The sequence below is a fragment of the Balaenoptera borealis genome, assembly GCF_965194805.1.
Source record: "Balaenoptera borealis genome assembly, chromosome: 7".
Classification (NCBI taxonomy): Eukaryota; Metazoa; Chordata; class Mammalia; order Artiodactyla; family Balaenopteridae; genus Balaenoptera; species Balaenoptera borealis.
Window position 1 is genome coordinate 65,555,031 of NC_138864.1, and position 22,158 is coordinate 65,577,188.

At 37.5% G+C, this 22,158-nt stretch overlaps 1 protein-coding gene across 1 annotated transcript; it reads left to right on the forward strand.

The window, feature by feature from the left end:
• Nucleotides 1-11,288: 11,288 nt before the first annotated feature.
• Nucleotides 11,289-18,336, forward strand: NDUFA4 (NDUFA4 mitochondrial complex associated). Its single transcript, XM_082398701.1, has 4 exons — nucleotides 11,289-11,448; nucleotides 12,850-12,938; nucleotides 13,634-13,694; nucleotides 18,119-18,336. Exons 1-4 carry the CDS (start codon nucleotides 11,407-11,409, stop codon nucleotides 18,173-18,175), a joined length of 249 nt encoding a protein of 82 aa, XP_082254827.1. The 5' UTR covers nucleotides 11,289-11,406; the 3' UTR covers nucleotides 18,176-18,336.
• Nucleotides 18,337-22,158: the final 3,822 nt, after the last annotated feature.

Sequence of the window (22,158 nt, forward strand, 5' to 3'; positions counted from 1 at the left end):
GCAGGGCTCTGCAACAGGTCTCAGCTGCCATGCAAATTGCTCTTCAACTGAGATGTACTGATATAACCTAGTCAATCTGCACTAGAATTGAAACAGAATCTGTAAGAAAAAAAAAAACTCCTTGCAAACAAAAGTCTAGGACTCGATGGCTTCTCTGGGCAATTCTACCAAACATACAAAGAAGAACTTATACTGATCCTTCTCAAACTCTTCCAAAAGAGGAGGGAACATTCCCAAAGTCATTCTATGAAGCCACCATTACCCAGATACAAAAACCAGACAGACACTACCAAAAAAGAAAATTACAGGACAATATTTTTGATGAATATAGATGCAAAAATCCTCCACAAAATATTAGCAAATCGAATCCAACAACACATAAAAAGGGGAATACACCATGATCAAGTTGGATTCACCCCAGGGTCAAAAGGACGGTTCAACATACGCAAGTCAATCAATGTGATACACCACATCAACAAAAGAAAAGACAAAAACCACATGATCATCTCAATAGATGCAGAAAAAGCATTTGATAAAATTCAACATCGATTCATGATAAAAACTCTCACCAAAGTGGGTATAGAGGGATCATATCTCAAGGTAATAAAAGCTATTTATGACAAACCCACAGCCAATGTAATACTCAATGGTGAAAAACTGAAAGCCTTCCTGCTAAAATCTGGACCAAGACAAGGATGCCCACTCTCATCACTTCTATGAAACATAGTATTGGAAGTCCTAGCCACAGCAATCAGACAAGAAAAAGAAATAAAAGGTATCCAAATTGGGAAGGAAGAGGTAAAACAGTCATTATATGCAGATGTCATGATACTCTGTATAGAAAACCCTAAAGACTCCACACAAAAACTATTAGAACTGCTAAATGAATTCAGCAAGGTAGCAGGATAGAAGATTAATATACAGAAATCTGTTGCATTTCTTTATACTTACAATGAAATACCAAAAAGAGAAAGTAAAAAAAAAAAAAAAAAAAAAGCCCTTTTAAAATGGTATCAATAAGTGGTGCTAGGAAAACTGGACAGCTACATGTAAAAGAATTAAATTAGAACACTCCCTAACACCATACACAAAAATAAACTCAAAATGGATTAAAGACCTAAATGGAAGGCCAGACACTATCAAAGTCCTAGAGGAAAACATAGGCAGAACACTCTATGACATAAATCACAGCAAGATCCTTTTTGACCCACCTCCTAGAGAAATGGAAATAAAAACAAAAATAAGCAAATGGGACCTAATGAAACTTAAAAGCTTTTGCACAGCAAAGGAAACCATAAACAAGACCAAAAGACAACCCTCAGAATGGGAGAAAATATTTGCAAATGAAGCAACCGGCAAAGGATTAATCTCCAAAATATACAAGCAGCTCATGCAGCTCAATATCAAAAAAACAAACAACCCAATCCAAAAATGGGCAGAAGACCTAAATAGACATTTCTCCAAAGAAGATATACAGATGGCCAACAAACACATGAAAGAATGCTCAACATCACTAATCATTAGAGAAATGCAAATCAAAACTACAATGAGGTATCACCTCACACCGGTCAGAATGGCCATCATCAAAAATCTACAAACAGTAAATGCTGGAGAGGGTTTGGAGAAAAGGGAACCCTCTTGCACTGTTGGTGGGAATGTAAATTGATACAGCCACTATGGAGAACAGTATGGAGGTTCCTGAAAAAACTAAAAATAGAACTACCATACGACCCAGCAATCCCACTACTGGGCATATACCCTGAGAAAACCATAATTCAAAAAGTCATTTACACAATGTTCATTGCAGCACTATTTACAATAGCCAGGACATGGAAGCAACCTAATTATCCATTGACAGATGAATGGATAAAGAAGATGTGGCACATATATACAATATATTACTCAGCCATAAAAAGAAACGAACTTGAGTTATTTGTAGTGATGTGGATGGACCAAGAGTCTGTCATACAGAATGAAGTAAGTCAGAAAGAGAAAAACAAATATCATAGGCTAACACATATATATGGAATCTAAAAAAAAAAAAAGGTTATGAAGAACCTAGGGGCAGGACAGGAATAAAGACACAGATGTAGAGAATGGACTTGAGGACATGGGAAGGGGGAAGGGTAAGCTGGGGCTAAGTGAGAGAGTGGCAGGGACTTCTATATACTACCAAATGTAAAACAGATAGCCAGTGGGAAGCAGCCACATAGCACAGGGAGATCAGCTCGGTGCTTTGTGACCACCTAGAGGGGTGGGATAGGGAGGGTGGGAGGGAGGCTCAAGAGGGAGGGGATATGGGGATATATGTATATGTATAGCTGATTCACTTTGTTATAAAGCAGAAACTAACACACTATTGTAAAGCAATTATACTCCAATAAAGATGATAAAAAAAAATACTTAGGAGTAAACCTGACCAAGAAGGTGAAAAACTTACATGCAGACTATAAAAGACTAATAAAGGAAACTGAAGATGATTCAAAGAAATGGAAAGATATCCCATGCTTTTGGATGGGAAGAATTAATACAGTTAAAATGGCCATACTACCCAAAGCAATCCACAGATTTAATGTAATCCCTATCAAATTACCCATGACATTTTTCACATAACTAGAACAAATAATCCTAAAATTTATATGGAACCACAAAAGACCCAGAATTACCAAAGCAATCCTGAGGAAAAAGAACAAAGCTGGAGGCATAACCCTCCCAGACTTTAGAAAATACTGCAAAGCTACAGCAACCAAAACAGCATGGTATTGGCACAAAAACAGACATATAGATGAGTGGAACAGAATAGAGAGCCCAGAAATAAACCCACACACCTATGGTCAATTAATCTTTGAAAAATGAGGCAAGAATATACAATGGAGAAAAGACAGTCCCTTCAGCAAGTGGTGCTAGGAAAGCTGGATAGCTGCATGTAAATCAATGAAGTTAGAACACTCCCTCAAGCCATACACAAAAATAAACTCAAAGTGGCTTAAAGACTTAAATATAAGACATGACACCATAAAACTCCTAGAAGAGAACATAGGCAAAACATTCTCTGACATAAATCGTAGCAATGTTTTCTTAGGTCAGTCTCCCAAGGCAAAAGAAATAAAAGCAAAATAAACAAATGGGCCCTAATCAAACTTGTAAGCTTTTGCTTACAAAACAAAACAAACAAAATGAAAAGACAACCTACAGAATGGGAGACAATATTTGCAAATGATGCAACCGACAAGGGTTTAAGTTTCAAGATACACAAACAGCTCATACAACTCAATATCAAAAAAGCAAGCAACTCCATCAAAAAATGGGCAGAAGAATGGGCTTCCCTGGTGGCTCAGTGGTTAAGAATCCACCTGCCAATGCAGGGGACATGGGTTCGAGCCCTGGTCTGGAAGATCCCACATGCCTCAGAGCAACTAAGCCCATGTGTCACAACTACTGAGCCTGCACTCTTAAAGCCCACGAGCCACAACTACTGAAGCCCATGTGCCTAGAGCCTGTGCTCCGCAGCAAGAGAAGCCACTGCGATGAGAAGCCCGTGCACTGCAACGAAGAGCAGTCCCCACTCGCCACAACTAGAGAAAGCCCATGCACAGCAACAAAGACCCAACACAGTCAAAAATAAATAAATAAAATAAATAAATTTTTTAAAAAATGGGCAGAAGACCTAAATAGACATTTCTCCAAAGAAGACATACAATTGGCCAACAAGCACATGAAAAGATGCTCAACACTGCTAATTATTAGAGAAATGCAGATCAAAACTACCATGAGGTATCACCTCACACTGGTCAGAATGGCCATAATGAAAAAGTCTACAAATAACAAATGCTGTACAAGGTTTGGAGAAAAGGGAACCCTCCTGCACTGTTGGTGAGAATGTAAACTGGTGCAGCCACTATGGAAAACAGTATGAAAGTTCCTTAAAAAAATTAAAAATAGAGTTATCATATTATCCAGCAATCCCACTCCTGGGCATTTATCCAGAGAAAACTCTAATTTGAAACAATACATGCACCGTGATGTTCACAGCAGCACTATTTACAATAGCCAAGACATGGACGCAACCTAAGTGTCCATCAACAGAAGAATGGATAAAGAAGAAGTGGTATATATATACATATATATATATATACATATATATATATATATATATATATATATACACATACAATAGAATATTACTCAGCCATAAAAAAGAATGAAATAATGCCATTTGCAGGAACATGGATGGACCTAGAGATTATCATACTAAGTGAAGTAAGTCAGACAAAGATAAGTATCATATGATATCACTTATATGTGGAATCTAAAAAAAATGGTACAAATGAACTTATAAAACAGAAACAGACTCACAGACATGGAAGACAAACTTATGGTTACCAAAGTGGAAAGGGGGGGAGGGATAAATTAGGAGTTTAGGATTAGCAGATACACGCTACTATATATAAAATAGATAAATAACAAGGTCCTACTGTATATAACAGGGAACTATATTCAATATCTTTTAATAACCTATAATGGAAAAGAATCTGAAAAAGAATACATATATATATATATATTCGATCATACACATATATAACTGAATCACTGTAAACTGTATACCAGAAACTAACACAACATTGTAAAACAACTATACTTCAATAATAAAAATAACCTAGCAGATCTGTTGGTACTTGAAGCAAATTACCATGCTACCTGAGTTATCCATCATGTACTGGGTTTTGTCTGACCAACAAAGCTGTAAGACTGAATATGCAGGGCAGCATTCCATCACCAAATGGAAACTGGATGAGTTTGAGCTGGTCCTGAAGGTGTAAGTAAATTGCATGAGTAACTGTTACAGATGCCTACGTTTATACTCCTGCAATAATGCCCCCTCCCCTCTCAACCTGCACCTGTGGTTACATAGAGCTCTCTCTTTGACCAGTTAACTGAGGAAGAAATATTTGAGACTGTTTTACAGATGTTTCTGTATGAAATGCTGTCAATATCAAACAGACAGCTGTAGCACTTTAGTTCCACTCTGGATTAACCCTGAAGGACAGTACTGAAAGATAATCTGGGAGTGGCTCTTATTATTTTCCCTAACAATCCACTAGTGAAATTCTGACCAGCCCTGCAACTGTAGCTTTGCTGGTCTAGAAGCCTTAGTTTCAAGAAAAGAATGCTTCTGTCAGGGAATAGGGCAATGATTTCATTAAACTGGAAGTTGAAACTGCCACCTGGTCACTTGGGGCTCTTCATTCCAGTCGATCAACAGCCATATGGGAGGTTACTCTATTAGCTTGGGTAATTGACTTTGATTAGCAAGGGGAAATCGGGATACTACAACTCAATGAGGGTAAGGAGGAGTAAGTATGTCAGAAATGCAGGAGATCTCCTGGGGTAGCTCTTAGTATTCCAGTTCTTGCCAAACTCCTCCTTCAGTTTCTATACTCCTAAACTAGGTTTATGTCTAGTTCTGTGACAAAGGGCTCTAGTGTCTTTGGCAGGATACCCACATCATTGAAGTTGAGAGCCTGGGGGCAATGAGAGACCAATGTGGTCTCTCTGTCCTCATGGGTCCCACCCATCCCCATAGGTTGTAATGTGTCTTTGCTTCTGTGCCTCATGTCCTCCTTTCTTGACTACCTTTCCCGCTAACTTCAAGATGCAATAAGAAACAATGCTCCCACAATTGCATAATGTCAATTCCTTATAATAAATCCCTCATTATATATATATGCATATATCCTAGAAGCTCTGTTTCTCTAGTTGAACCCTGATGGATATATCTGCCTACATTTCTAACTCATTCTAGCTTTTCTGTTCTGACTTCTCCTTCTTGGCCTGGTCCTCATTTTGTTAGTATTCTCTAGACTTTCATCACTGACCCTCTTCTTTCCTTACACTTTCCTTCTTACACATTCTTTGTAGCCAAGCTCATCAATTCCCATAACTCTCACATAGGTGACCTTTCCTTTTATATTGTACCTCTAGACCAAACTTTTCTCTTGAGCTCAAGAGTGATATTTCTGCCAGCCTTCAGAGCATCTCTGATTGGATACTTCATAGATATCCTAGACCCAACATTTCCAAAAATGAATTCATATTCCTAACCTTGGTTAGGACACTATACACCAAGTAACCTAAGCTGTGTATCAGTGCCTATTGTAGCACTTATCCTAAAGCTTTGTAATAATTATACTCCCAGCCCCGCTAGACTACAAGGTGTCGAAGAAAGACAGCACTGTGTTATTTTTATCCTAAGCACTTAGCATGATAAACAATACATAGTAGACACTTAATATATGTTTAATGAATGAATATATGAATGAACAAATGACTGAATGAATGGATTCATAGAAAAGATAGAAATTGCAGAGAGATAATAAATGGCAACACAGAAGAACAGAACATAGTTATTTTCAAAAAGCTATAATTTAAAGATCTACGTGTATGGCATAATTTTCCAAAAATTGTAAATACACAGTTTTCCCAAAATATTATTTAACCAGCAGTTTTCAGTGAAAAAAAGTACAACAATTTTAAATTGCTAGAGTTTCCTTACTTTTTACTATTCATTGAATTTTGTACATAAAATGCTTCAGGTATTTAATTTAAACTGATGACAGTATGTGAGGCTTTGAGAGTTATAACAGCGGAAGTAAACTTTCACAGAACAAACTATGTTTTCATTTTTCTTATAGAAATTTTATAATTAAATACAGTTTATACTAAGCAACCACAATACTAGTGGAAAAACATTTTTATTTTTAGATTAAGTATAGCTACAGAATCTTTATTAATAAGCGAAGGTATAATTTGTATTTGTGTTAGCAGAAAAACAACTCTGGTTGTCAATTTATCTGCTAGAAAAATAATTAAATGCCTAAATGCAAACAGAGTAAAAAATATAAGATTCTGCTTTCGATTTGCATTAATATAGTTGCACTCCATGGCTCACTTATCAAATTTTTCTTCTCTAAGAATAAAGCTCTTTCTTTCCTGTCACACATTAATAACAACATATAATTACTATACCTTCCAGAATTTTCTGGGCTTGAATCTTCAGAGAAACCATGCAAGAGAAATAATTTTTTGGGGGTGCTATTGATATACTGCCTAGATTTTTTAGATTTATTCACTGAACAACTTGCGTTTAATTTGAACAATTGATATTTTGGATTTTTAAGTTGTTCACAAAATTAAATCAAACAAAGGAACAAGAAATCTAGAGGGCACATGTCTTCAGAGTGGAATGGTAAAAAACAGCTCCAATTCACTGATTAAGACAGTATGCCCTGTAGTTGTTTTATCCTGTGTTTAGATATAAAACTTATGAATCTTCACCACCTAAAAGATAAAGTTCCAAATAAACTTCTCAAAAATCTGGGTTAACCTTTTCCATTTCATTTTCTATAACTCCTCCTTATGCAACGTAAGCTCCCTCACACTGAACTCATCTCGATTCCTTCTACACATGATGCACTTACACTATGAACTTTTATTTCTTCTGCCTTGTTCAGGCTATATCATCTATATGGAAGCAAATCTCCCTCTTTTTTTTTTCTCTAACTTTCTAGATGCTCCATTCTCTATCATTATAACTTGCAAATGGATCAGTTATTTTCTGAGTCCTTCTTTTTATTGTACTACTTTGTCAACTGTTGCGAATAGCAACTGACACATGTTCCTAACATACCCTTTGCCTGCCATTTCACTGAAAGCTCTGAGTTCATCAGGGATGTTAACTGCCTTCTAATTAATTGAGAATTGCTTCATGAAATGTTCCAGCACTGCATAATATAGATTGCCATCCTTCTAGCCTCTGGTAATAGTTACCTCGTCACATGTTGTTGGGTCCTGAATCCAATGTCATATATTTTAGGATTTTTATCATGATAATACACCACCACACTTTCAGTGCCAAATTCTGTATTAGTCACAGTAGGCTAGGCTATGCTGCAGTAACAAACTACTCTCAAATCTGGTGACTTGCAACAATAAAGGTTTGTTTTTCATTCTCAATACATGTCCACCGTAGGTCAGCAACATATCTGCTCCAAGTAGTTTTCAGCCTCACACAGAAGGCTCTATCTACACCATTGCTGATCTTGTAGCAGAGAGAAAAGACAGAACATGGCATTTGTTGGCTCTTAAAGCTTCTGCCTGTGCATGACACAGGCTACTTTTCACATCTCATTTGCGAATAAAGCAAGTCATCTTATCAAGCCTGACATTAATGAGGCAAGTAAGTGATATCCCCTTCCAGGGAGAGGCAGCAGGGATTTGTACACAATATAATCTACCACACATACCAATCCTACTTCTAAAGCTAAAGTTTGTTTTTACAATATGTATATTTTACTATGGCTTCTTTTTCCAGACTGTCACTTCTAATCTTCCAATCTCTGCTTAAAATATTGCTCACAGACTCCCCTAACTTTAATGTGCAAAATTTAAACTTTTACAATTGGATATTTTGGTTAATCTTTAATGCAACTTAGGGAATTCCCTGGTGGTCCAGTGGTTAGGACACCATGCTTCCACTGCCGGAGGGCCGGGTTCAATCCCTGGTCAGGGAACTAAGATCCCCCAAGCCACGTGGCCAAAAAAAAATTTTTTTAAATGAAATTTATATTATCTAACCCTGCTTTGTTAACAATTCCAAAGGCATCACTTGACTACCTATATTATTGTTACTTCTAGAAACTAGGTCAATGACAAAAGAGTAAGCCACTGGATTTTACTTTCTTATTAACAGTGGCATTCTTGTATGCCTACTTATTTTATTACCAAGTGTTATCATTAAAAATAAAATATTGCAAGGAGCGGTCTTCCGCTTCTAATTTCTTTAATGAAAGCCTACCTACACTTATTGCTATTAGGCTTCTGTGTTCACTTCTAAGTATTTTCCATGATTTTTGTGCTGATATTTTCTTTTAACATAACCATACTCCTTACCATAGTTTATAAGGTCAATGTCAGAGAGACCTTTATAACCTCTCTGATCTCATTTTGTTATGGGTCAGCCACACTGGCTTCCCTTGAGCATTTTATTTATTATTTTTTAAAATCTCAAAACCATTTTTGACAGTTGGAATATTCTTCCCTCAGATCTTCAGCAGTTTACCTCCTTCTTTTCATTTAGGTTTCAGCTCAAATATTACCTCCTCAGAGGAACCTTCCATGTCCACTCTCACTAAAGTAAACTTCTTTCCTCCAGTCCCCCATGTCCTTCTGTCTCATTATTGTATTTTATTGGTTTGTTACTCTCTAAAATTATCTTGTTTGTTTATGGTTTGTCTTCCTAACCAGCATGTAAACTCCATTAGGGAGGAACAATTTTTTCGTTCACTGCCATCTCCCTAGTTAGAACAGTGCCAGATGCAGAGTAGGTACTTAATAAAGATTTACTGAATGAATGAAAAAGACACCAGTCTTCATAAGCTTCATGACATGTCATCTTAATAATCACCACTTATTATTTTTTTGCTACCTCGTTGGCCATTTCTCCTCTCCTAAGCATTGCATATTGGCATTCCCCAGCTCCATGTCCTTTGTCTCTCTTGTCACTCAACCTTCTCTCCCTAAACAATCTCATTCAGTCACATGACTTCACTTTCTATTAATGAAATGAGTCCTAGGGAATTCCCTGGTGGTCCAGTGGTTAGGACTCCCACTCTCACTGCTGAGGGCCCGGGTTCAATCCCTGGTTGGGGAACTAAGATCTCACAAGACGCGTGGTGGGCTTAAATAAATAAATAAATAAATTGAGTCCTAAATGTATTCTTCTAGTTTATATGTCTCTTCTGCCCTACAGAAGTCTACTCGGGTTTTACATAAATACATATCCATCATTCTCTATTGTTTTATCTCAATAATAGGCATCAAAATCCACACAGCCAGAACTGAACCTCTGAAACCATCCTGGACTCCCCCATCTTCCCACTCCCCTATGTCTGACCAATCACTAAGTCTTGGTGCTACCTCCTAAATATCTCTGGAATCTTTTCGTCATCATCACATCCCCTATACTAGTCCAAGCTACCATTATCTCACAGGGACTATTGTAACGACCCCTTAACCAATCCCTCCCCTTTCATGTTTATCTCCTCTAATTCATTCTTCATAGACAAAGCAATCATTTACAACCGCAACATCTTGCTTTTGCTTAACTCCCTAATGCTCTCAGCATAAAACCCATGACCATTGGTCCAGCAGATCTGATTCCCGCCTTGCTCTCCCTCTTCAAGTTCCAACCATACGTATAGACCTCCTTCAGCTTCTCAAAAAGTCTCTTTAGTTTCAGACCGTCACACCTATTACCTCTCTTCTGTATATCTACATCCTTCCTTTCACTTGGTTAACGTCTATTCCTCCTTCAGGTCTAACATTACTTTTTCAGAGGTGACTTTTCCTATTCTTTCCAGGCCCAATTACTTGTGTGATCATTTGATTGATGCTTTAAGTTACGTATGGGGTTGGAGGGGGTTCAGAGTGTCCACTAAAGCCTGTCCCAGGGAAGACTTTCGGGTTAAAACACAAAAACAAACAGATAAATGACAATTATATTGGGGTACAAGAAAAGATTATGTGTAGCGACACGACCAATAAAAACATATTTTTAGAATGCAATTTCAGGCCCGGGGAGAGGATAGTGGCAATGTTCCAAAGGTCTCTGCAGCGTTGAACACTTAAGCTAGGACCAGGAACTGTTTATAGATCACACTGACAGGACAACTGCCATCTTTAAGTCATTTACTAGTTTCTAACTTCTGCCCGTAAACGACAGTCAAGGACAGGAAGCAGCTGCAGTATTTTTAAACCGCAGTCGCTGACCTTAGCGTCTAGAGACTCGACCTGCCCTCCAGTCGCCCGGCGCTCAGCAGCCAAAGGCGCCTCGCAACTCCCTCAGCGGCGGTCACGGCGGCCGGCGCGCGCCCCGCACGCGCGCCCCCAGCGTCTCGGCGCGCGGACCCGGCTCCCTGGAGGCTAGCAAAAGGACCCGGCTCGCAGAGCGCGACGCCCGTGCGTCCGCCTGTCCTCCTCCTCTTTAAACACGGGGCCTACCGAGAAAGTGCCTGTGTAGTCAATCGAAGGATTCTACTTTGACGCAAAAAATTACCCATCAGAAGTATGCATAGCATAGGAATGAGAATGCTTCACTTTGCAGTTGAACGCTGTTGATTTGGACAGGTTAGAGCGGACGCGAGAGCTGCTGGATCAAAGCAGGCACTGTTTAGGACAGCTGCATCCGGGCTCTCCTGTCGCAAGCCGTCCTCCGAGCCAGGGGTCCTTCAGGTAGGAGGTGCTGGGTGACTTTGGACGTCCGCCCTTCCTCGGCCCGAAGGCTCTTCAGTCCCGGGCCTTGCGAGTTTGACGTTCTCTCCGTCTGGAGTCGAGGCTTCTGTCGCAGCCATGATCCGCCAGATCATCGGTCAGGCCAAGAAGCATCCTAGCGTAAGTTCTTAAACCCTTTCCCAGTGTTTTCACTTGTGCATCCTGTGCCGGGTTGCGGCTGCCTCAGTCCCATGGGAGCTTTCTCCTTCGCAGCCTCTTACCGTTTCTCGGGGTTGGACCCTGCGTCACTTTGTCCTATTCTGCTGGTTGCCCCAGGACCTTGAGCTCTGACCTTCCACGCCTTGCATTGTGGGGTTTGGCCTGGCACACGAAAGGTGAGGGACGCTCTCGAGGAAAATAAAATGTTGGAACAGTGTGGTGGTGGCGCGTCCTCTTGCAGGTTGGTCGGACCAAGAGGGATAGTTGTGCGCTGTGTGGGTTAAAGACCAGCAAAGGTCAGGCACCCTATTTGTTGTGCTGTTTAGAGTCTCGTATTCACTGCATTGCACCATGAGGCTTTGAGGCAAATATGAGGGTCTCTGATCTTGGAATGCTCGGTTTGTCTGGACGTCTTGATATTTGGGGGGATTTTTGTAGTGCGGAGTTTAATCGCAGTTGAGTTCTTTTGTATCTCACATTTTCCCCTGCATATCAACGTGCTGTGGCCCTAAAAATCAATTACGCAATATTTAATTTTTATCTTAAACCCAGTTGCCTAACGACGCATTAAGCGTTGGTAGCAGTACGTTTTCAGAGATTATGCGTAAAACCGGTATTTATAATAGGTATGTTTCTGTTTGTTCATTCAGACTCTTTATTTAACAGAATTTTTATTTTTCGTAACGTCTGTATCGAAGCAAGCTTAAGTAATTTGCCAAGAGCTTGTTTTTCAAGCCTTGAGATGAAAGAAACTGGGAAATTTAATGGGAGTGATGTATAAATATTAAGTGAAAAAGGCGATATATTTTATGGGAAAATTTAAAATTTGAATGTAACTTTTTCCACATTTAAACCAGAATTATCTTCACATCCTTTGGAGATTACATTTCTTTCTTTTGAATGTAGTTATAAGAAATCTTACCTCAATATGAGGTCTATCTTTTTTCAATATTTAAGACAAGATTAGAAAGACGGTTTGAAAAGAAGGTAAAACTATAGAGATAGAATGCAGATTAGTGGTTGCCTGAGGCTGGGTGTGGGGATGGGGAGTGACTGCAGTGGCCATGAGAGATTCTTGGGGTGATGAGAATGTTCTAAAATTGTATCGTGGGATGGTTGTACAACTTTATAAATTTACTACAAATCATTGGTGGTTTCATACTTGCAATTAATGAATTTTATGGCATGTAAATTAAACCTCAATAAAGCTGTTGAAGTTTTTTAAAAAAATAAAATAAAAAGATGGCTTGAGACTTGGAAATCAATGTGTAGAAACTACTGTAGTCTTTCAGTTTATTTTTATCAGTATGTAGGTATTTGAAGATGACTCTTGATTCTTGTCTATTTTGTTTTTGGTTCTAGTTGATCCCCCTCTTCATATTTATTGGAGCGGGAGGTACTGGAGCAGCACTGTATGTTTTGCGCCTGGCATTGTTCAATCCAGATGTCAGGTAAGTGCTTAAAAATGTTTAGAACTTGGATGGTTTATCAAACTGATTCAGGAGCCATAGCCTTTCTAGGGAGGCAGCATCAAGTAGTATAAAGAACCTGAAATTTGTTGTCATACAGTAAGTTCAGATCCCGGTTCTACTGTTGTCATTTACTTTTTCTGGTTCATGAAATTATCTGAATTTCTCTGAGTCTCATTTTCTCATTGGTTGAGTAGAACTGCTAATACCTATTTTGTAATGTGAGGATCGAGATAATTGTTTTTATAAAACAGTCAGGGTTGCTGGTATGTTTAAGTGTTTTTTGCCTGTTTTCCACAATAGGGAATGCTTCTTTTTGAAGTTGTAAAAGAACAAGCATGGAAAAGGTTGTTTCATTGTTTTTCTATGCAGTTTTCTATATATCACTTCATTGATGAAATAGAAAACACTCGTAAAAGCCAAGTGTAAAGTTTTTTGTGACAAGGATAGGGATAAGAACAGGTGCCCCAAGAGGCTCTGTGTTGTACCTTTTTCTAATTGATGACATGAGGTTGCTTATTATGAATCCTGTCTCTCAACTCCATAATGAAAATAACACCATCCTTCACCTGATAGGAAGTGGGATTAATCTATTTGAAATGTTAGCTTCTTGAGTACAAGACTATTTTAAATAGTGTTTTATTACTCTAACAGTTATAATGTTTTATTTCTTTTAGTTGGGACAAAAAGAATAACCCAGAACCCTGGAACAAACTGGGTCCCAATGATCAGTACAAGGTAAGCTACAAAATTGCTTCAAAATTGCCGGAAAGTGTATTTTAATAAACTTTGTCATAGGGTAGGGTTTTTTTAAAATTGGATCTGCAAGTAAAATTCTATTATAATGAACTTAGAAGAATTGCTAGATTGTTCTGTGAAATTAGAATGGCATATTTTTTTAACAAATATTTTTTCTAAGGATTTTATTCACAGGCTTTAGACTCTGTATGTGAAATGAAGATAATGTCTCAATTCTACTGATTTGACTAAGAAAAAAAAGAGATAGTATAGTTCTTGTTTAATATTTTCTTTGCTCTTGGGTAGTGTAGTGCAGTGGTTCTCAAACCTCAGTGTACATAGGCATCTTCTTCAGCTCCATCCCCAGAGATTCTGATTCAGTTGATCTGTTGCAGAGGCTGAGAATTTGCATTTCTAATAAGGTTTTAGATGATGTTGATGCTGTTGGTCCGTGGACCACACTTTGAGTAGCACTAATCTAGTGGCTGGTTTGGTCGGCTGTTCTTTCTTCTTGGTATGGTTGACATATTTCAGCTGAGAATTAGTAGGAAGAAATGAAAATCAGTTGAAACTTATATTTTACCATAAACCTTGTAGATAAACTTTTTAACATCTTTCTGGAAAACTGGTTTGTGAAACTACTCTTCCAAAGAATGATTTCATGGACTGACGCCATTTACTTTTTTTTATTTGTTTTATTGATACATGATTGACGTGCAACATTGTATAAGCTCGAGGTGTACAACTTGTTTGATGCATTTATGTATTACACTATGATTACTACAGTAGTGTTAGCGAACACCTTTATCATGTTACATAATTATCACTTTTTTTTGTGTTGAGAACAATTAAGAGATAGTTCCTTAGCAACTTTGAAGTTTATAATAAAGAATTGTTGACTATAATCACTATATTGTGTATTAAATCTCCAGAACTTGTTGGTCTGGTAGTTGCAAGTTTGTACCTTTAACATCTCCCTAATTTCCCCACCCCCCCATCCCCTGGTAGCCACCATTCTACTTTCTGTTTTTACAAGTTCAGGTTTTTTAGATTCCATTTAAGTGATATCATACAGTATTTGTCTTTCTCTGTCTCACTTATCTCACTTAGCATAATGCCCTTAAGGTCCATCCATGTAGTTGAAAATCTGAGACCATTGATTCCCCAAACACAGCTTTACTTACCTGTAAAATTTTTGCATACGAAGATAAAATCCTTGCAATGTCAAAAAGGGTGGGGGGGCAGCTTTATTAGGGTATGATTCACATACGGTACAATTTACCCATTTAAAGTATATAACTTGCCATGAATTTTCCATTATACCAGGCTGCTACATCAAAAAATAGCAGTTTCTTTGAGCACTCTCAAGAAGAGGTGTCTTGACCGAGGAGTGTTCAGGACCCCTTAGCAGATATACCTCCTTGATGGAGATGGATGCTGTCATTACTGATGACAACAACTTTTAAGATAACTGTCACCTTTTACAGATTCCAAGCTTTCCACTCAACCTTCTGATTATAATTTGGCTTCCAAATCTCTAAACAGATCTTGCTACAAGAAGCAAACAAAAATGCACTAGTGAAGCTGAAGTGAACCATCTAATCTGTGTCACATTTTGACTCAAAAAATGATACACAGGCATCCTGTTTTTTCTGTCCTATAAATTTTAGTCCATTCTGGAGAAAATGATTCCACATCCAATAAACTTTAAAAAAGAAAAGAAAACAAAAAAAAACAGGCCTTAGTCCTTCCATCAAAGAGCATATTGGAGTCTCTGCGTATATAGTTCAGAAAGCTCCTCAAGTGATTATGTTAATGAAGCTACTTATTAATCATGTTCTGGAACATGAAAATACCTGCCAGTATGAGGCCATGTGAGCTGGAAATGGAACGTTGCTGCAACAAAAAACGAATGTGCGTGGCATAGATTGGGCTGTGAATAGCCAAGATACTGGTATTAGAGCCTGGAAAAATGAATCATGTAATGGCAAAATATTTGATAAGGTGTCACCTGCTATAACTTGGAAAGAAGACCATGTGCCTAAAGAGTTTGTTATAGAAAAGGTTTTTGGAAAACAGGATGTTTGTGGACTGTTGCTGGCTCTACTTGCCAAGAGATGAGTTTAGAACAATTGGGACATTTGCAAGCAGAAATAAAAGGGAATCGAGTCCAGAAGCTTGTGAGCCTGGAGTGGATGATGCCTACTACTGCTTCTAGACTAGAAGACTAGTAGACTAGATTATTCTTTCTCTATCATTCACTTCCCCTCACCTGAGATAATTTTTTTTCTGGCCCATTAACATCAGATTTGGCCATGTGACTTGCTCTGGCAAATCAAGTGAGGGGAAGTGCTATCTGCCACTTCTGAGCCAGTATGTAGTTCCCCCATTGTTCTTTTCCATCTGTCATGAGACCAAATTGACAGTTAAGGGCTACTCATTCAGCCCAGGATTAGAATGAAGAGAACACAGGGCAGTCAGCTTATAAAGGCATATAATGTGAATGAAAAATAGACCTTTCTTGTAAGCCGCTAAGATTTGGTGGTTATTTTTTGCTACTTCACAATCTAGCAGAAGCTAACTAATACAAACAAGACAGGGGGCTAAAATAGGATTTAAGCATTAAAGGCCTAGCAACACTTCTCAACTGAATAAAATGCCCCAAAGCCGAGATCAGAATATGTTGTGCCTTCCCAGCTATTGTTACAAAAACCTTAAAGGTAGCCACCGTTAAATTGAGAAAAGGAATGTGGTCATGGAAGCTGAAAAATAAAGCAGATTTGAAAATAACTTCGACGGAGTATTTTGATACTGGCACATGGAACCGAATAAAAGCAAATACGTCAGAAACCTGCTTAGTTTTGAGAAAATTAGCAAAGGTACTGTGACCTTTCCACTCTGCTTGGGTGTAGGGTCTTGATCCTGCTTCTGGCAAGTCATATAACTTGATCTTCAATGGCTTCTTTTATAAAGTAAGAATGAGTAAGGTTGTGATAATTAAGATAAACATAAAGCATTCTGCCTGCAGTGCCTGGGATCTATTAGAAGAGCCCAGTAAATATTTATTTCTTAAAATATAACCTGCAGTTCCTTTTATAAATATTCCCTTTAATATTTTGTTAATACGTTAGAGATGATACAGTTAGTTTCTTTTTAAGTCTCATTGTCTAGTTCAGTTGCTTCATAGGAGAACACTGTCAGAACAAAAAATACTGCTTTATGACTGATTCATACTTTTATGTTTATAAAGTTTATAAAAGTCTGTGTACGTATCTCAAGGATAAGCTTCACAACCTGGGAATTTTTCTTTTTTTAAAAGTCAAATAAAATAAGAATTTTTCAATTAGAGATAAAGAAGTTAGGGTATGTTTGGAGAAATAAAGAAAAGGGTTTGAAGAAATAATGGACACAGATTTATGAGCTTCTTGCTTAAAAATTGAAGAAAATGATGATAATTCTGCAGTTTTGGTTCTTTTGGAGTTAAATAATGTAGTCTCCAAGTAATTATAGCACAGCCTCTTCAGTGTTCTTCGGCACAAGAATGAGTAAACTCAAGATTATAGCTTTATTTGGGCTTATGTACAAATCCTAATGTTTCCTCAGTAGGAATTCTAGAGCAGTATCAAATATAAATCATTTTTTAAAAAAATTCTTGAGAGTTAGAGGCAGTTTTTTTAAGTAATGATAGTAAGATATATTTCTAAAATTTAAGTTGAATATGAGGAAATTTATGGAAATTACAAAGCTTCCAAAGTACAGTATTATTTAAAAGCAGAAATACTGTACCGTTTAAAAGCTTTTGTATCAAAGGCGGTCAGGTGTGAATTTGATTTTGATGCATTCTGGGTTAGGAAATTAAGGAAACATCTAAGTGAGAGAGAGAAAATGGACAGAAAAGCCATCAAAGCAGGCCAATTTGTATCTAAAAAGTATGGAAACAAACACAGAACGAAGTATTACTTTATATTACTAGCCAATCTTTATTGCTATAAATCTTTCCCATCTAAATTATAGCCCTTTGCTAACCAAATAGGGATGATAACTGGTATTTCTCTATTCTGTTGGAGAGTCACCCATGTATGTAGTGGAGATGGAAGTAAAAACATAAGAATTGGAAGTATGTATCAGAAGAAATTCATAATTATTCACCTTGAAATAGAAGAATTTTTTTATAGGTTCTACCAGATTATACTGGCACTGCCCTTCTGAGGAAGATTGAATATTTTTACCTTACCAAAACCATTATTAAAGAACTGGAATTTTAATGTCTTTGTTTGAATGACTTTTATATTGTTAAATATTCCTAATACAAAATTAATGTCTGTAATTATTACTATAGAAAGCTGAATAAAAATAATCTTAAACTTCTGTACCATCTTTGTGTACTTGATTGATTATCTAAAACATCTTTTTTCTTTTCCAAGTTCTACTCAGTGAATGTAGATTACAGCAAACTGAAGAAAGAAGGTCCAGACTTCTAAATGAAATGTTTCACTATAAAGCTGCTTAGAATGAAGGTCTTCCAGAAGCCATCCGCACAATTTTCCACTTAACCAGGAAATATTTCCCCTTTAAATGCACAAAATCATGTTGGTGTATTGTGATGGGGTTTACACTGATGAATAAATAGTTTGAAACTTGATGTGTGTCACTATTTAATGCCGAAACTCTACTCTGAATTTTATAACTTAGGGTATAGGAAATAAACTGTTAGAATTTAAGGAGTTTCTTGAATTTCTGTGTATTCGTGTAATTTGAAAATAAGACTTTAAGCTGCTCTAATAAAACACTTTTATTTTGTGTGTAGGTCATTGGTAACACTAGGGCATATTTAAGAACTGGAACTCGAACGTAGACTGGCAAGATTATTCAAGCCTCTTTGGCATGGGCAAAATGAAAACCTCTAGATTTCTGTTACTGGATGTTGTCGAAGTATGTGCAGTTGTTAATGCTGGTTTTTACCATGGCATTCTCTTTGCTGAAGATTTTTAAGGTTGTTAGTCGCTGTGGTCTGGCTGGGGATTGTTGGATCTGAGTCCATCGCTACTAACCATGGAACTAGTGGCCAAGAAGAGCTCTTGAGAACTTCTGCTGAGTCTGGCAGGTTTTCAAAGGCTAGAAAGTATGTTAGTAGCAATTTTGAGTGAGAGTTAACTTTTTAAGAATGGGCTGTGGAATTGGAATTTGGTAAGAGAAAATGTTTGGGTGTATATTGATGTTACCTGCTACATAGCTCTGACCTTTTAGCTGGATCTCAAATGATCAAATGAGCAGAACATTTCAGTGGTTCAGTGGTGGCTAATCAAGAATTAACCATGTCATATATCAACTTTCCACATAGGTATATGTAAATCATGACATTATAGAAACTTGAGGAATTTAGTGAGACAATTTTGGATTTTAATATATAGGTATAATAAATCTTTGTGTTTACGAAGTAATAGCACATTTTACATGTCAGGAACTGAATTAAATGTTAAATTATGTGGATTATATCAAATACTTAAATTTTTTTCAAAAACAGTAAGGAAACCAAGACTTAAATTATTCAAGTTCATTCTGTTAGTCAAATGTGGATATAGTTGTCCTTTGGTATCTGGGGGATTTGTTCCAGGACACCCCCCCCACCCCTGCAGACACCCAAATCCACAGATACTCAAGTTCCTTATATAAAATGGCATATCTGTATCCATGAACGCAGAACCCATGGATGTGGAGGACCAACTGTATTTGAACCCAGGTAGTCTTGAAATGAATGTAGAGTGCATTTCAGTTACTTGACTGTCCATACTTTTAAGCTCCCGTGTCCCTTGCATAATTTCAATCTCCAGAGCAGAGTTTCTCAGCCTTGCCACTGTTGACTTTCTGAGTCAGACCATTTGTTGTAGTGGCCTGTCCTGTGCATTTTTATTTTAGCATAGTTAGCAGCATCCTTGTCCTCTGCCATTATATGCCAGTGGCACTCCTCCCCTCTCCAGGTTGTGAAAACCAAAAACGCATGCAGACATTGCCAGATGTTTCCTAGTGGGCAAAATTGTCTCATTCCCGCTCATGTTGGGAACCACTCTGGATGCTTTGGCACAAATCACCTCAAAGTTTAAAAATGTGTAAAAAACTACAGGGCCATAGTTATAAATAGATAAGTAATTGAAAGGCAAACATTAAGCAGTTCCAAATAAATGTGTTAAGAAATTAGTAATAGCATTTTCTACTATTGAAGACAATTGTATGGATCTTTTAAGATTCTTAAACTTTAAGTAAACTTTGTGTTCAGTATTCCTGGACTTTCCCACATAAAACTGAATGTAAAATTTGGCATGAGATATAGTATGTCTTGAAGAAACTATTACATCCAATTACTGCTATTCAGGAAGCTGCAATGGCAATGGAAGTTGACTGTCACTTAGGAGTGCATCAGGTATCAATGCTGCCAGGAAAGATAACGTGCTCTTTTTTTTTTTTTTCCTTAAATGAATTTGTTTAAAATTATGCTTTTACTGTGCTGCTTATTTAAATATACAGCAGACTGCTTTGTCAGTTCCTCAGCTTAATGAGGTCACTAGGCAGAGCTACATTTACATACAGATGTTGCCTTGGGTAGCATTTATGTATATTCGAAAAATTGCAGTTTTGAGAATTGACAAATGCTTCCCAGTAGGTACTTGAAACAAGAGCCAAGCAAAAATTATGCTGAATTTTGCTTCTTTCAAGTTTATTAGCCCACCCTGATCAGGTTTTACCCTTACCACTCAACTAAAAATGCTTCTGTTTAGGGCATCAGTGACCTCTATGTTTCTAAATTCAGAAGGTAATTATCATTGCTCACTTTGACCTAATAGTAACAGTTGACCCAGCTCCTTGAAATATTTTCTTCCTTCACTCTCTAGAACAACATGCTGTCTTTGTTTTCTTTTTACATCGTTGGCTTTTCTACTCAGTCTCTTGGTGATACACCTTCACTTAGTGTTGGAGTGCCCCAAAGGAAAAACACATTGGACCTTTTCACTATTTGAACTCTCTTTATCCAGTCTCATGTCTTCAAATACCATGCTTTGGCTGTCCAAAGTAATTGTTCAGATTAACATGTCCAATTTGAACTTGTGAACTTCTCAGTTCCCACATCCACAATCTTCATTCCTGCTGTTTTCAATTATGTCAGTTTATAGGAACACCATCCTTCCAGTAGTTCAGGCCGAAATCCTCGGAGTCTTCATTAACTCTTTAACACCCCATATCCATATATTGATTACGTTTGCTCTACCTTAAGAATAATGCCCAGAATCTCACTATTTTCAACACACAATTCCCCTACTGTCACCTTGGTCCTAAGCCATTGTCATCTAACCTGGAATATTAAAATAACCTCTCAGCTGGTCTCCCTGTCTACAGTCTATTCTCAGCACAGCAGTCAAAGTGATCTTTAATACAAAACTCAAAGTGATCTTTATTCCTTTGTTCAAAACCCCCAACATGTCCCTATTTTACTCAATAAAAGCTAGATACTTTAAAGAAAGAAAACGTTCTGACTTTTTACTATTTTCCATTTTGCTCCCACACCAGCAAGTGGATATCCTAGATCCTCTGCATGCCTCAAGGCTTTGCATTTGCCCTTTCCTGGCTTGGGATTCTCTTCCCCAAATATTGGCATGGCTTGCTCCCTCACTTTTTTCTTGTCTTTGCTCCAGTGCCACCTTTTTAATGAGGCTTTCCCTGTCCAAAATTTCACACCTACTGCATTCTCATCACTTTTTATCTCCTTTCCCTTCTTTGTTTTCATCTCAGTACTTATTACTGTCTAATATGTTACATAATTATCTTATTTTGTTTTATATATCTCCCTCCACTAAAATGTAAGCTCTACGATGACAATTTTTGCTGTTTTGTTTGTTTGTTTTGTTTGATGTATCCTCAACCCCTAGAATGGTACCAGGCACATAGTTGGTGTTCAAGAGATATTTATAAAAGACCAGTTCATCGAGTGTCTAGAGTGGCTAATCGTAAGTGGCTACAAGTGACTTGATGGAGGCAGAGAATCAGAATTGGAGATTATGGCCTGCCTTTAGCAAAAGGGCTCTGAGCTTTACTTCACCACCCCCCACCAGTGGATAATTTTTTAATAGGTCTTTTAAATTTCCAACTAGAGCATTATGTTTGTACTAAAACATCTCTTATCTGGGTATTTGAAGCCTATTATTTCACAACATTTCAGTCAGGATGAATCTGAATGAAGGAAAAATTAGGTACAAGCACAAATAAAACCAGACATGTCCTCCTTTTATTAACAACAACAGCAAAAAGTTTCCTAGAATCCACATACCATGGTCACCATTGCCAAAAAATATCCATTTTCTTTTTTTGCATTTTTTCTTTTCTTTCCAATTGTAAAAGCAATGCATGCTCAGCATAATTAAAATAATTCACAGGAAACATTTTTATATATCCAAGGCTTACTTCTAGTGGTGTA